Here is a 15,542-nt window from a genome sequence, read left to right as displayed (position 1 = left end):
ACATCATGATTGCTCTTTGATAATTGTATCCTGAACATGCCTTCTTTGTTACATGCTAAATGTTTTATATATTCTATCATACCTTTCAGGATGTCGGATAAAGGAAAATCTATAGCCTCTGCTTCCAAAAAAAGGAAGCGCTCCAAGACCTCTACACCCCCACCATCTGCTAACTATGCGAGGAATCCGCTGAATGAGGAGGAGAAAGAAAATCAGTTACTCCCGTCCACTGATCCAACCAAATTTCCAAATCTCTACTGCGAGCTACGCCTTTCCCGTTATGCAAAGAAGAATCTGAATATTGAGAAGAAACTGAATCTTCCCAATGATGTGAGGCGTGCCATAAACGCCCGTATTTCTGAGCTGGGCTTGGATTTCGTCGATAGGGACTTGGGACGGATTAACATCTCGTGGGTCAAGGAATTTTACTGCAATTTCTTTCTACCGGGCTTGGATTCAGTATTCTTGAGGGGTAGAGAGATTATGATCACTGAGGATGCCTTGAGGGATGCACTGCTCTGCAGAGTTGGTACTCCTGAGACTTGTGCCTACCAGCAGGCAGAGGTAGCTCCCCTCTCCATGACTTTCAACTATGAGGCACTTCGGCGCGTGATTGCTACACCAGATGCTTCTTGGGTAATGGATTCGAGCAACACAAAGCCCAAGGGCATGCTATTTGCACATCTGACTAGGGAGGCTAGGACTTGGCAACAAATATTTGCCCACTATGTCTTCCCTACCACTCACTTTTTAGAGATTCCGATGGATATGCTAGTCTTGATTGGGTGTGTCATGGAGGGGAAGGAAGTATATTTTCCCCAACTGATTAGGCATAGCATGTGGAGATCTCATATTCGCGGCTTGTTACCGTTTCCGACACTGGTTACTAGCTTAGCTGAGCTAGCTGATGTCCCGTGGGAGGACAATGACGTGACGCCACCACCTCCAGATGACGACGACAAGGAAGTTACTATTCCCTGGGGTGTATGGGTGCACGAGAGGCCCCCGACCAGCCGCCGTTCTCGAGCTAGAGCGCACTAAGAAAATTTTTGAACTTTTCAATCACAACAATGCTTAGTCAAACATTGAGATTTTTCAAGAAGTTTAAATATAGGGCATTAACCCAATTGATTGAAAGAGAATTTTGAAACTTGCTTGAATTTCATACCTTGTGAAGCATGTATTGAATTGAGAACACAAGCTTGTGAGACTTGAGCCTATTGATGTGGTTACATTTTATAACCACTTATTTTCCATTCTTGTGTGAAATTGTTCTCTTTCCATGATTGTGATCCTTGATTTGTTTGATTCTATATATCCGTTTATTTCTTGTGTTTGTGCATTTATATGATTGAGGCCATTCTTTCATTAGCCACTTACCCAAATAGCCAACCTTTTACTCTCCATTGTTAGCCAATTTTGAGCCTATGCTTAACCAACTTATTCTTATTTTAGCACATTACAAGCCTAAGGCGGAAAACCAATGAAAAGTCCTTGTTTGGATCTTTGATTGACCTAGGCTAGTGAGAGTGTTTTATTATTCAAAGTTGGTGAGGCTTGGGAACATTGGATGGGATAAAAAGGGGCAGTACACTTTTATGTTTAGAAATTGGGCACATACTCATGTATTGATTAAATGTATAGACCTTATGCATTGATGTTCTTGTGTATAGTTTGAAAGAAAAAGAAAAAAATGAAAAGAAAAAGAAATAAAAGTGAAAAAAGAAAAAAAAAGGGGAAAAGAAAAGAGAAAAATGTATATAGAAAAAGAAAGAAAAAAAAAAAGAAGAGCAATAAAGGGGACAAAATGCCCCAAAGTGAAGTCAATAAAAAGGGGATCAATGCATAAGTATTATGAATCAAATAAGAATGCATGAGTATGTAAGAAAAAGTGAAGAATGGGTAGTTAGAATAGCTTGCATTTGTATAGGTCATTAAATAGGTTAGGTGGGAAAGTCTATGCTAATCAAAGATTCAAATCCTAGTCCACTTGACCATAAATGATCCTACCTTGACCCTAACCCCATTACAACCTAAATGAAAGACCTCATGATGAATGTATGCATGCATTGAATAAGTGTTGATTGTTAGAAGAAAATCAAATTTTGGAAAACATGATTAGAAGAGAATCGAGAGAATTAACCCTTAAACACTTGAGTGAATAGAGCGGATACACATCCGGTGAGGGTTCAAAAGTTCAATCACATGTGTTCACCCATATTATCTATATTCTTGCAAGTTTGAACTCTTTTTGACAATTCAATACAATTGTGGTTTGGACTTAGTCCTTATTGCCTAGCTCTTGTGCTTACACATGCTCTCTTGGGAATTGATTTGTTTGAACTAAGCATTTCCAATTGCTTTAGATAATTGCATTTAGATAGGACTCAGATAGTTTAGTTGCATTCAATAAATGTCATAACCCTTAGTTCCTTCTTATTTTAGCATGAGGACATGCTAAGGCTTAAGTGTGGGGAGGTTGACAAACCCCAATTTGACGGTTTGTTTTGCATTGAATTTAGAGTATTTTGATAACCTTTGTCACATTTAGCCTAGGAATTAGCATGATTTTGTTATCTCTCCCATATTTGTACTTAAGTGTAGAAACATGCTTTTTAAGCCTTATTTTGATGAATTCTAGTTCTTCTTTGCTTCCATAAGATGCCTTGATGTGTTTGCTAGTAATTCCAGGATTGAAATAGGCTAGGCATGGATCAAAGGAAGCAAGGAAGGAAGCATACAAGTGGAGAGAAGCATAAAAAGTCAAAGAAGCAAAGTCAGCCATGCACGCGCACGCGCACAAGGCACTCGCACGCACATCGCAGAATTAGCCAGGGACGCGCACGCGTACCGTGCGCGCACGCGTCGATGAGGGCACATGACCTCACTAATGCAACACGTGCCTGGCGATTTGAGAGGGTTTCTGAACCCATTTTTGGCGCCAAATTGCTAAGGGAAAGGAATAAAAGGATGAAGGATTAAGGGGAATGCATGATAATCATAATCATCACTTTTGACTAATAATCACTCCCAACCACTAATCACTTTTAGTTTAGATTTTTAGAGAGAGAAGCTCTCACTTCTCTCTAGAATTAGGATTAGGATTAGGTTTAGTTCTTAGATCTAGATTAAGATTCATGTTCTTCTACTTCTACATCTCAATTCCTTGTAGTTACATTGATTCTTCTTCCATTTTTTTATTGTAATTTCCTTTATGTTGTTCTTATACTTTGTTGTAGATCTAGTATTGTTCCTTCTACATTCTTCCAATTCAATAAGAGGTAATTCATAATAAATGTGTCTTCTTTGCTTTTCTATTGTTGATCTCTTGTTTTTGTAGTTGTAGATTCCTTTTAATTCTTGCAATTAATAATGTTTACTTCTATCGCACTCTATGTGTTTGTTGAAATGCCTCTTTTAGTTTTAGTGTAGATTTTGTTCCTCTTGGCCTAGGTAGAGTAATTAGTGACACTTGAGTTATCTAATTCCTTTGTTGATTGATAATTGGAGAGATTGCTAATTGGTTTGGAGTGCACTAAAGCTAGTCTTTCCTTGGAAGTTGGCTAGGACTTGTGGCTCAAGTCAATTCATCCACTTGACTTTCCTTTAATTAGTAAGGGTTAACTAAGTGGTAGCAATGAACAATTCTCATCACAATTGAGAAGGATAACTAGGATAGGACTTCTAGTTCTCACATCTTGCCAAGAACCTTTTATAGTTGTTAGTTTATTTTCATTGCCATTTACTTTTCATGCTTCTTATCTAAAACCCCAAAATAACTCATAACCAATAACAAGACACTTCATTACAATTCCTAGAGAGAACGACCCGAGGTTTGAATACTTCGGTTTATAAATTTTAGGGGTTTGTACTAGTGACAAACAACTTTTTGTATGAAAGGATTAGTGATTGGTTTAGAAACTATACTTGCAACGAGAATTCATTTGTGAAATTCTATACCATCAAAAATCCATTCGTCAATAATCAATTTGATTACAACATGTAAAGTGCTAACCCAACTTATAAGGGGATTCCCACAGAATCATGAAACACAACATAGATGAACAAAGAAACTCTTAGACATCTATGGCTTTTTCTTTTAATTTTGCACTCTCTGCCTTTTTCCGCTCTATGGCTTTTTTATACAAACCTCGCTGTTTGCCTTTTTCCATGAGACTCAAGACATGACAAAATTAAACAGAAAAATTACAAAACTGAATACATTGAAGGAGAAGAGAAAACTGTTAGCTCAGGTAGCTCTGAGAACTCTGTGCCTTGCACTCTCAAATTTTCTCCTTACTCCAAACAGTGGCTGTCCACCCTTATTATAGAAGAGGGGAGCCTTCACTTATTGAAGCCAAAACCATAGTTCCCATGTAATAAATGATAGTTGAGTGTAATTTGAAATCCAACACATGTTTGAATTTTGGATCTGTTGAAAACAATTTGGGTTCCCTCTTTATTGTTTTCGGGTAATGCATGAGGAATTAGCATTGCATATAATTGGGCTTAGTTGCATCAAATATTAAATCTGGCCCAATTAATAATATTTGCTTTCTTGATGAAAATTGTTTCGGATCAAGCATAAGAGGCTCTCATCAAAAATTAACCATGGGCTTGGTTGTAAGCAACATTAAGCTTGGCCCAACAATATAAAATTTCAGCCACTTAGTATATAATTATGCAACAAGGCTGGTTTTTGGGCTTAAGCCAGAAACTCATTTTTCGGCCCAATAACAAATCTGCACACACAAAATTATTAATTAACATATGTTAGATGAAAATCAAATTAATAATTTTGTAATTAATTATTTTAATAATGTTTGTTCATCAATAAATCAAATTAGAGTTTTCCAAACTCATCAATCTCCCCCTTGATGACAAACATTATTAAAATTGAAATGGAAAGAAATTTAGAGATAGAGTAAAGAGTACTCCCTTTGAATTTGAATTTCTCCTCCTTTCTAAATGTCACATAGCTCCCCCTTGATGTATGCTTATTTTACCAAGGGAAGCACTAACCTGTAACATTTAAATCAAGCTTCAAGTAACAATGTTATTTAGCATATTTTATGATGCTAAATGCTTGATTTATGAGCAGTTTTAATTGATAATCAAAACTCATTTGATATCATAAACTGATTTACTGCTCAACCATTTTTATACAAACAAAAATTTATCCAAATATTTTCCAAACATTTCTTGTTAGTATATCAGAGCAAAACAAAATGATGTGAAAAATATTTGAAGTACACATGATCAAAACAAGGCAGTTTTAATATATTGCACAATTTAAAGGAACTACCAAAAATAAGTTTTCAATCCAACAAATTTATCAATGATGAATCAAAAGCCAAGCATCAAAATCAAACATCATCATAAACCAAATGTAGTTCAAGCAATATAGTGAATGCAATAACAGCATGCATTCTTTGAACAAGGGTGATCATGAATTTTCAATTTTTAAAATTTCATCCCCTGTTCCCCTGTTTTTCAGCCCCTGTTTCATTCCAATTTCAATTTTGGAACTTAAATTTCCTCCCCCTTTTGTCATCATGGGGGCACCTGCACAAAACAGAATCAAACATAGCAAAATATTCAAAGCAAAATAGCAAGAGTATATCACAATATCCTAGAGAGTATCCTAGAGCAGTGAGTATCAAGTCATGCTCATACAAAAAACAGATTGAGCCTAGTGGAGCCAATATCAAACAGAGTAAAGAAACAATCACTAATCATCAGAAAAATTAAGTTGTTCTTCAGCATCTCCGACACTATCATCTCCCAAATCTTCTTTAAAATGTTCCATCATCAGATTGACCCTGTCTTTGCAATTTTTCCAAGCTTTCTCATTGTCAAAGGCTTGCTTACGAGTTTCTTTGGCTGACCGATACATCAAATCTGCCATGTTCGAAAATTCTCCCAAAATCTGTTTGATGGACTTGATTGTTTTGGAGGATTCTGGTCTGCCTTCATGGTCACTATCCGATGCAGCAGTTGGTCGCCCTTTGGTTTCCTTAGTTGCTCCTGCTCCTCTAATTGAAGACACCTTATTTTCTACAGCCTCATTCAACAAATCAACTTTAAAGTACTCAAATATTCTAGTTAGAAACATACCATAAGGCAGGTTAGCCTTTCTGGTGCTTCTAACAGAATCCCACATGTGTCTAATCATAATATAACCAAAGGATATAGGAGTAGAGGTAACCAAAGCAAATAAGATGAGACAGTCAGAAAATGTCACAAATGTGCTTGAGAACAGTCTTGTATGGAACGCCAACTTGTGTGTCCCATTTTTCCACCATGTATGCTCGCGGTCCTTCATCCTTGAAGCCCAGGGCCACTCCAATAGTCTCAGCATCAAGGGCTATTTGAACCCTTTTGACATAGGAATGGAGGGTGCCGTCAATGAGCCGCATATTGGCATAAAACTCTCGAACAAGACCAGGGTAGACTAAAAGAGGTGCACGAGTTAAATCTGCTTGGATCAAAGTGGGAGTGAGTCTTGCCATATTTGTCTCTAAATTCCATGGATTCCAAGTTTGGAGGTTCAGTAGTGTCATTGAGTGCAAACCCCTGATTCTTCTGGGAGCCTTTTCCAGGAGTAGTCCGCTTCGGTGATGAGGGTGGAGGTGAAGGAATGGGAGAAGTATAAGATTCTTGCTCTTCTTCCTCTTGGGGGTCCTTGTTCTTCCTGTTTCGTCCTCTTCTGGAACTCTTTTGGGCCACTACCTTTCTTCTCATGGCTTCGGTTTGTTTGGTTGGAGGTGAGGGAGAGGATGAGGAAGTAGAATGTATGTGGATATGAGTGTGCGTTTGGGGTGTTGATGGTTTTTGAGAAAGAAGAATTCTTTCACTCTTTCTTGGCGCGGTTTTCTTTTTCATGGTAATGGGGAATGGAATATGAAAGGGTGGTGGTGATAACCGAATTGAGAGAGGGAGAGAGACAAGGTGGGTGAACGCATTTAATGGGGTTTGGAAAGAGAATATGGAGAGTAATGACCATTAGTGGACGGTTAATGACCATAATGGGTGGTTATTGTCCAAAAAATGATTTCCCTTTTAACTTTTGAAATCCAAAACTGAAAAGTTGTTGCCTTAAATCAAGGGATTAGATGGATATAGGGATTTGATTTGACAATAACCACTTCCAAGGAGATTTGATGACACAAGAGGAAGATTCCTTTTTGTAGAAAGATAACTACCATAACTGTTAAGGTGGGGTCAAGGAATTTTGGTGGGGCCCATAAAATTTTGAATTCTGCGTTGCCTCCCCCTTGACCACAGCTCTTCCATCATGCCATGATTTTTATCTCGTCCAAACCTATGAGCAAAAACTGAACAGAGTCACAAATTCACAGATTTTCAATAAAACTTAAATATAACATTCCCAAACTTTTTCTCAAGGTATAGAATCTGTCTTCACAGAGAGGTTTTGTAAAAATATCAGCAATTTGGTCTTCCCATTTTGAAACCTTTATGGGCGGCATAGGCAAGAAGCAAACGAATTGCTTCCATTCTAGCTACCGGAGCAAAAGACTCATCAAAATCTATACCCTCTTCTTGATCGTAACCTTGGGCCACTAATCTAGCCTTGTTACGAACAACTTGTCCATCCTCACCAAGTTTATTTTTAAAGACCCACTTAGTACCCGTTACCTTCTTAGCATCCGAATAAGGTACTAATGTCCAAACCTTATTCTTGTCAAATTGAGCTAGTTCCTCTTGCATGGCCTTGACCCATGATGGATCTTCAAGAGCTTGTTTGACATTGTTAGGCTCCATTTGGGACAAGAGAGCAAAATTGCTAGGTTTGGTTTGCCTTTTGGTGGAGGATCTTGTTGTTACGCCATGAGAAGGATCACCGATGATGAAATCATGAGGATAACCTCTCATAGATTTCCATTCTCTAGGCTTTCGGACAGGTGTAGAACTTTGATGAACTTCTGGTGGTCTCACTGTTTCAGTTGCTCGTGCTTGTTCAGGAGACAAAATGGAAGTGTCTCCTACAATCTGACGAGACAGAACCGGGCTGACAGATTCTTCATTCTGGACAGATTTGGGATTTTCTTTGCTTGTTCCATCCTCTTCACAATCTGAATCAATATCCTTCACAATGTTGGGAATTAAGTTAGAATCACAAAAAGTAACATGTATGGATTCCTCTATTGTCCTATGCTCCTTGAGATAAACTCTATAGGCCTTGCTTGTGGTGGAATATCCAACAAACATTCCTTCATATGATTTTGGATCAAATTTTCCAAGATTTTCCTTATTGTTAAGCACAAAACATTTGCATCCAAAGACATGAAAGTACTTAAGATTTGGAGGGGTTTCAAGCCATGTACAAGGAGAACATCATTTATACAAGAAGAAAAGTTTTTACCAACTTTCCCAACAGCCACAATTTTTCCTTTTGCATCATCACCGAAAGTGACAAGTCCTCCATCATAGTCATCAAGCTTTATGAAGAAGGTTGTCTTTCTGGTCATATGCCTAGAGCATCCGCTGTCCATATACCACACATTTTCCTTCCTTTTGGATGCTAGGCACACCTGATCTATGTGGTCTGCCATGAGACATGTTTGTGACTTGGTCTCGGTTTCTTCATCATCATCATCAGAGTCATTCTCCAAGTCTTCCCATGTGGCCATCAGTCCTTTCTTCTTTCCTCTTTTCGGCTTTTCCTCCTTTTTCAGCTTGGGACAATCAGATTTGAAATGCCCCATTTTCTTGCAATTATAGCAAGTTACCTTGCTAAGGTCTTTCTTTATTCTCCTTGTGCTGCTGCCTTTGCTTCTGAGCTTAGCCATTTTCCAGAATTTTTTTGCAAATAAAACAAACTCATTTTCAGAAGAGTTATCACTGGATTCATCATCCAGAGGGTTAGTCACAGAAGAAAATGCAATTCCTTTCTTTTTTGTATCTTTTTTCAAATAGGTATTTTCAAAAGCAAGAAGATTTCCTCTCAAATCATCAAGTGTCATGGAGTCTAGGCTACTGCTTTCAGAAATAATTAAAGCTTTAGTTTCCCACTCTTTTGTGAGACATCTCAACACTCTTCTCACTAGCACAGAATCAGAATGTGTAATTCCCAGAGCATCTAAGCCAACAATGATAGCATTGAACCGTTCGAACAGTTCATCAATGGACTCTCCTTTCTTCATTGCAAACATTTCATATTCTCTATTTAGCATATCTGTCCGAGTCTTCTTGACAATGGTGGTTCCTTCATGGGTGATTTGCAATTTGTCCCAGATTTCCTTTGCCGTTGTGCATCTTGATACCCGTCGGTACTCCTCGAAGCTGATAGCACAATTGAGCAGATTTATTGCCTTGGCATTTAACTCCACCTTCTTCCTATCTTCCTCGGACCATCTTGCTTCTGGTTTGAGAGAAACAACTCCTTCTACACTTGTGATAGTTGGAAATTGAGGCCCTTCGAGAATAATCTTCCAAAGTCTGTAATCCACTGCTTGTATGAATATCTTCATCCTCTCCTTCCAATAGGTATAATTTTTCCCATTGAAAAGAGGGGGTCTGTTGCTTGATTGACCTTCAGTTAGATTATAAGACACCACATTTGCGCCACTGTTTTCTGCCATGAGGATCTTTACTCCAAGCTGCAAAGCTTGATCTCTTTGAGACCAAGCTCTGATACCAATTGATGGTTTCAGTGGCTAAGAGAAGGGGGGGTTGAATCTTAGCCCCCTTTTCTTATGTTGCTGACACTTGCTGAATGCAGAGGAGGCTTTTCTGTTTTAGCTCGTCTCTAGACACGAGACTTTTTGTTTTTGCTCGTCACTTGCCACGAGACTTTTTGTTTTGTCTCGTCACTTGGCACGAGACAATTTTAGTTTTTTGCTCCTATGCAGTAGAGATCAGAAATGGAGTTGGAGAGAAGAAAGATTACACCAAGATATATCCTGGTTCAGCTGCTAAGTGCAGTGCAGCCTACATCCAGTCTTCATCACAAACATGATGGAATTTCACTATAATCAATTTGATTACAACTTGTAAAGTGCTAACCCAACTTACAAGGGAATTCCCACAGAATCATGAAACACAACATAGATGAACAAAGGAACTCTTAGACATCTATGGCTTTTTCTTTTAATTTTGCACTCTCTGCCTTTTTCCGCTCTATGGCTTTTTCATACAAACCTCACTGTTTGCCTTTTTCCATGAGACTCAAGACATGACAAAATTAAACAGAAAAATTAAAAACTGAATACATTGAAGGAGAAGAGAAAACTGTTAGCTCAGGTAGCTCTGAGAACTCTGTGCCTTACACTCTCAAATTTTCTCCTTACTCCAAACAGTGGCTGTCCACCCTTATTATAGAAGAGGGGAGCCTCCACTTATTGAAGCCAAAACCGTAATGGAACAAAAGATAAAAATGAATCAATTTCCCTTTCTTTTTACTGACAAACGTGTAGCCTTGGTGCTTGTAATCACATCACTTTGTCAATTTCTCTCTCATAGTTCCCATGTAATAAATGATAGTTGAGTGTAATTTGAAATCCAACACATGTTTGAATTTTAGATCTGTTGAAAACAATTTGGGTTCCCTCTTTATTGTTTTCGGGTAATGCATGAGGAATTAGCATTGCATATAATTGGGCTTAGTTGCATCAAATATTAAATCTGGCCCAATTAATAACATTTGCTTTCTTGATGAAAATTGTTTCGGATCAAGTATAAGAGGCTCTCATCAAAAATTAACCATGGGCTTGGTTGTAAGCAACATTAAGCTTGGCCCAACAATATAAAATTTCAGCCACTTAGTATATAATTATGCAACAAGGCTGGTTTTTGGGCTTAAGCCAGAAACTCATTTTTCGGCCCAATAACAAATCTGCACACACAAAATTATTAATTAACATATGTTAGATGAAAATCAAATTAATAATTTTGTAATTAATTATTTTAATCATGTTTGTTCATCAATAAATCAAATTAGAGTTTTCCAAACTCATCAGGTGAGTTGCGTGATGGTGACAGAGGGGAGGATCTTTTATCACCTTTTGCATTTTGATTATTTTGTTGTAGTTCACTCTATCTTTTGTATTTTTATTACTTTGTTGCCTTAGAGGCTAAACTTGAAAGACAGGTTGTTTATGGTTGTACCTTTATAAAACTTTGTTATGTCTATATATAACTAGTCGGTCTAAAATCCGCGGGTTACGGCTAGTACTCTATGACTATTATGCTTATATATCTACATATACTTTGTTATCTTGTACCGGTATCGTATCCTTTACGCTTTTAGTTATCGAGTGAACGTTTCATGCTTTTGTATCTCGGTTTTTGAGTTGTAATCCTTCATCGGGCTTCTCGTACTATTATTCTTTTCTATATATGTATATTATCGTATAAGCCTTAGAACTGTCATGACATTTAATTATCCTTTGCTTTACGACATAAGGTAAGGCTTAGGGTAATTAGGGTATTACAAGTTTTTACACAGAAATTTTGCTATAAATACACAATAATATTTTTCTTAATGCTGTATTTTTTCCTTGTTATTTCTTTTTTTTATTTTTTTCTTTCTTTTAGTTGATGAATGTAGGTTTATCATCTTGCTAATAATTTTGTAGTATTATATGTTTTTTCTTCTTCTTTGTTTGATTTTTTTTTATTCTTGTTAAGAGAATAAAATAAGAAAAAACTTGAGAAGGTAAAATAAGAAGAAAAAGATGAATAAGAAAAAAAAAGATAATGACGATGATAAAAAAAGAAGAAGAAGAAGAAGTAATAAAAGATGAGGAGAAAGAAGAGGAAGAGTTTTGAATTATGCAGAACTTATCAGAATGTAAATACACTGAAATTTCTATAATAACACATAAATTTTCTTAGTTTTTACACTAAAATTTTGTTACAAAAGTACAAAAATATCTTCTTTAATGTTGTATTTTTTTCTTATTTCTTTCTTTTTTTTGTTATATATATAAGAAGAAGACGACGACGATGATGATATAATGATGATGGAGGAGGAGCAGTCGAGTAGGAGGAGGAGAAAAAGGAAAGAGGAGATCGAAAAATTCAAATAAGAAAAGAAAGAGGAGAAGGAGATAGAGGTGGTGGTAGTGACGATGACGATAAAGAAAGGAGGAGAAGAAATTTCAATAAAAAAAGAAAGAAGAAGAGGAGGAGATGGTAGTGGTGGTGACGATAATAACGAAAGAAAAAATAACGAAAAAGAAATAAAAGAAGAAAATGCGTGTCGGGGGTGAAGAAGAAGAAGGGATGAAAAAGAATGTGTGCGCAGAAATTTGAAACATTAAGATGAGAAAGAACGTGTGCGTAAATTTAAAACATAAAAAATGTGAGCACGTGTATGTAAATGATTTGATTGAATTTTGTTAAGTAAATCACTTGGTTGTAGAAATTTGTTTTAAGAGTAAAGTATCGTTTTTGCCCCAACGTTTGGGGTAAGTTTTAAAGTTACCCCTAACGTTTAAATCGTCTTATTTAAGTTCCTAACATTTCAAAATTGACTCAATGTTGTCCTGCTGTTAGGAATCTGTAACAGAATTGACGACAGAACAAAATTGAGACAATTTTGAAATATTAGGGACTTAAATAGGATGAAAACGTTGGGGACAAAAACGATACATAGAAATAAATTTTAATTTTATCCTTCAATAATATCAACTTTTTACGGTACATATATTCAATTATTTTTTTTAATCACATCTAGGTAAATTACACTTAATCATACTATTTTTATTCTAAATAAATTTATTTTTTATAATTTTATTCTTAAAAATTTTTACTCATCATAAAATATTTGTAGAACGACTAGTACATAAACTTGTGGGAAAAAAATGATACATATACAATAAAGTAATGTGATTTAGGGAAAAAATGATACATATACAATAAAATAATATGATTCTAGTCATTCGACAAACATTTCATAATAAGTAAAAATCTTTAAAAGTAAAATTATAAAAAAAAATTATTTAGAATCAAAGTAACGTAATTAAGTGTAATTTACTTAGATGTAATTAAAAAATAGTTGAATAACTATGTACCGTAAAAGATTGATATTAGTGAAGGATAAAATTAAAATTTATTTCTATGTATCGTTTTTATCTCAAACATTTTCATCCTATTTAAATTTCTAACGTTTTAAAATCGTCTCAATTTTGTTTCGCCGTCAATTTCATTAAGAGATCTCTAACGGCAAAATAACATTGAGTCAATTTTAAAACGTTAAAAACTTAAATAGGACGATTTAAACGTTAGGAAGAATTTTGGGACTTATCCCAAACATTGAAAACAAAAACAATACTATACTCTTATTTTAATTAGTAAATACCTAGTCTTAGCTACAGTTACTTTTTTAAAATTAAACAAACATAAATGACTTAAAAAGACCAAAATGTAATCAATAGTTATAAATTATTCATCTAAAAATTTATAAATCAAGTTTAATAAACAAATAACCTTTTTTGAATTATATATTGTTCAGATTAAAAGGTAGACAAAAGTGCACAAAAGTATAACTACATAATAAGTATTTATAAGTAAAAAGACTAGAGCAAATAATAACTGTTTTCAAGCTCTTCAATGCATAGGTTAAAGTTAAAACTAAAATATATAAATATTTTTACAGAGAAAAATAAAGAAAGTGAAAGTGTGGAAATCAGTGAATGAATATTGGCATGGCGTGCTTCAAGAAGCCATGGTTCGCATCATCTGAATTTTCAAGAAACCTTCAACAACGTCCAAGAACTCATCACATTCTTACGGTTCCTTTCTTCCTTCTCTCCCTCTTCCTCCTCTCTGCATCTTACACCAGCAACTCTCCCACTCCCTACCCTGCCGCCACCCCATTATTCCCTCCATCTTCTCCTTTCTCCAACTCCCACATGCTTTCCAAACCACGCAGCAGAAGCACCTTGTCTTCCGTCACCGCCGCAGAGAGAACTCACGCCAACTCCACCACCAACAGTGATTCACAAGCTATCAGAGACCTCGCTTCCTGCGACATCTTTGATGGCACTTGGGTTCGTGATGAACATGCTGAACCACTCTACCAACATGCTTCATGTCCTTATCTTGATGACGCTTTCAACTGCTTCAAGAATGGACGTTCAGATTTTGATTATCTTAAGTATCGATGGAAGCCACACGGTTGCCACATTCCAAGGTTAATTAACTACTCTGTTTCTATTAGTAACTTGTAGCTTAAGAAATCAAAAGAATATATAGTTTAGCTTCTTAACCTTGTTCTTATTATATAGGTTTGATGGGTTGAAAATGTTGCGGATGCTAAGAGGTAAGAGGGTGGTGTTTGTAGGAGACTCCTTGAACAGGAACATGTGGCAATCCCTCGCGTGTTCTCTGAGAGCTTCTCTCAAAGATAAGACCAGAATCTATGAAGTTTCGGGACGCCGTGAATTCAGGACTCAAGGTTTTTTCTCTCTCAATTTCAGAGTAAGTTATACATAACAATCTCAGTAGGATATAGAATTGTATTGTACTATTGTATGCTTTGATGTTTAATTAATGTATGTTATTGTGATATGATGATAATAATAATAGGACTATGCATGTTCGATAGAGTTTGTGAAATCCCCATTTCTAGTTCAAGAATGGAAAGTGTTACGAAATACGGGTCAAAGAGAGACTCTGAGGCTTGACATGATCCAAGCTTCTAAGTCTCAATACAATAATGCTGATATCATCATTTTCAACACAGGCCACTGGTGGAATCACTACAAAACCAGAAACGGGTAATTAATTAAGTTAGGAGAATAATTTATATATAATTCTACTCATATATATATAATTCATTAACATTCATAATTATTCGCTCTTGTTTCAGCATAAATTACTTTCAAGAAGGGAATCATGTGTATGACAGACTACAAGTTTCGGAAGCATTAAGGAAAGCACTGAAGACATGGGCGGCTTGGGTGGATTCGAGAGTGGACAGGAGGCGCACAAGGGTGTTCTTCACAGGATTCTCAGCTTCTCACTACAAAGGAGGGCAATGGAACTCTGGAGGAAAATGTGATGGAGAGAAGGAACCAATAACAAACGAGAGGTACCTTGGAGAATATCCATGGACAATGAGGATACTTGAAAGTGTGATATCAGAGATGAAGACACCAGTGTTTTACCTCAACATTACAAAGATGACTGATTACAGAAAAGATGGCCATCCCTCTGTCAATAATAACAATAAAGGGAGGCTAAGAACAACGGTTCAGGATTGCAGCCATTGGTGCCTCCCTGGAATTCCAGACTCCTGGAATGAACTTCTTTATGCCACTCTTCTCATAGCACATAACAACACTCATTTTTAGTTTTATCTTGGGGTTGCATGTTTTTTTTTGTAAATTTACAATTTTTGGTGATAAATTAGTGTCTTAGACTTGAACATATTCATATATATTACCATGTCATGTGGTGAGTTTCTATCGCACACATTGTTTTTGCAGTCTTAGGAAGATAATTTAACTTAATATACATAAACTTATGCATGTAGCATTTAAAATTTTATACTTATTTATTTTTAATATTAA

At 36.1% G+C, this 15,542-nt stretch overlaps 1 protein-coding gene across 1 annotated transcript; it reads left to right on the top strand.

Moving 5' to 3' along the window:
- On the top strand, positions 13,628-15,447 carry LOC107614693 (protein trichome birefringence-like 4). The gene is made up of 4 exons (XM_016316838.2): positions 13,628-14,161; positions 14,256-14,448; positions 14,557-14,747; positions 14,840-15,447. The coding sequence occupies exons 1-4, from the start codon at positions 13,662-13,664 to the stop codon at positions 15,321-15,323; spliced, it is 1,368 nt and encodes a 455-aa protein (XP_016172324.2). The 5' UTR covers positions 13,628-13,661; the 3' UTR covers positions 15,324-15,447.

This window comes from Arachis ipaensis, chromosome B01, assembly GCF_000816755.2.
Source record: "Arachis ipaensis cultivar K30076 chromosome B01, Araip1.1, whole genome shotgun sequence".
NCBI classification, from domain to species: domain Eukaryota; kingdom Viridiplantae; phylum Streptophyta; class Magnoliopsida; order Fabales; family Fabaceae; genus Arachis; species Arachis ipaensis.
Note: the sequence above shows the minus strand (reverse complement) of the source record. Positions and strands in the feature narration are given on the sequence as shown.

What these genes read in the sequence shown, in the direction of transcription:
- LOC107614693 (XM_016316838.2), top strand. Translation starts at nt 13,662, where the DNA reads ATGAATATTGGCATGGCGTGCTTCAAGAAGCCATGGTTCGCATCATCT. An exon ending in CACGGTTGCCACATTCCAAG is followed by an intron (nt 14,162 to 14,255) that starts GTTAATTAACTA and finishes CTTATTATATAG; the next exon opens with GTTTGATGGGTTGAAAATGT. An exon ending in TTTTCTCTCTCAATTTCAGA is followed by an intron (nt 14,449 to 14,556) that starts GTAAGTTATACA and finishes TAATAATAATAG; the next exon opens with GACTATGCATGTTCGATAGA.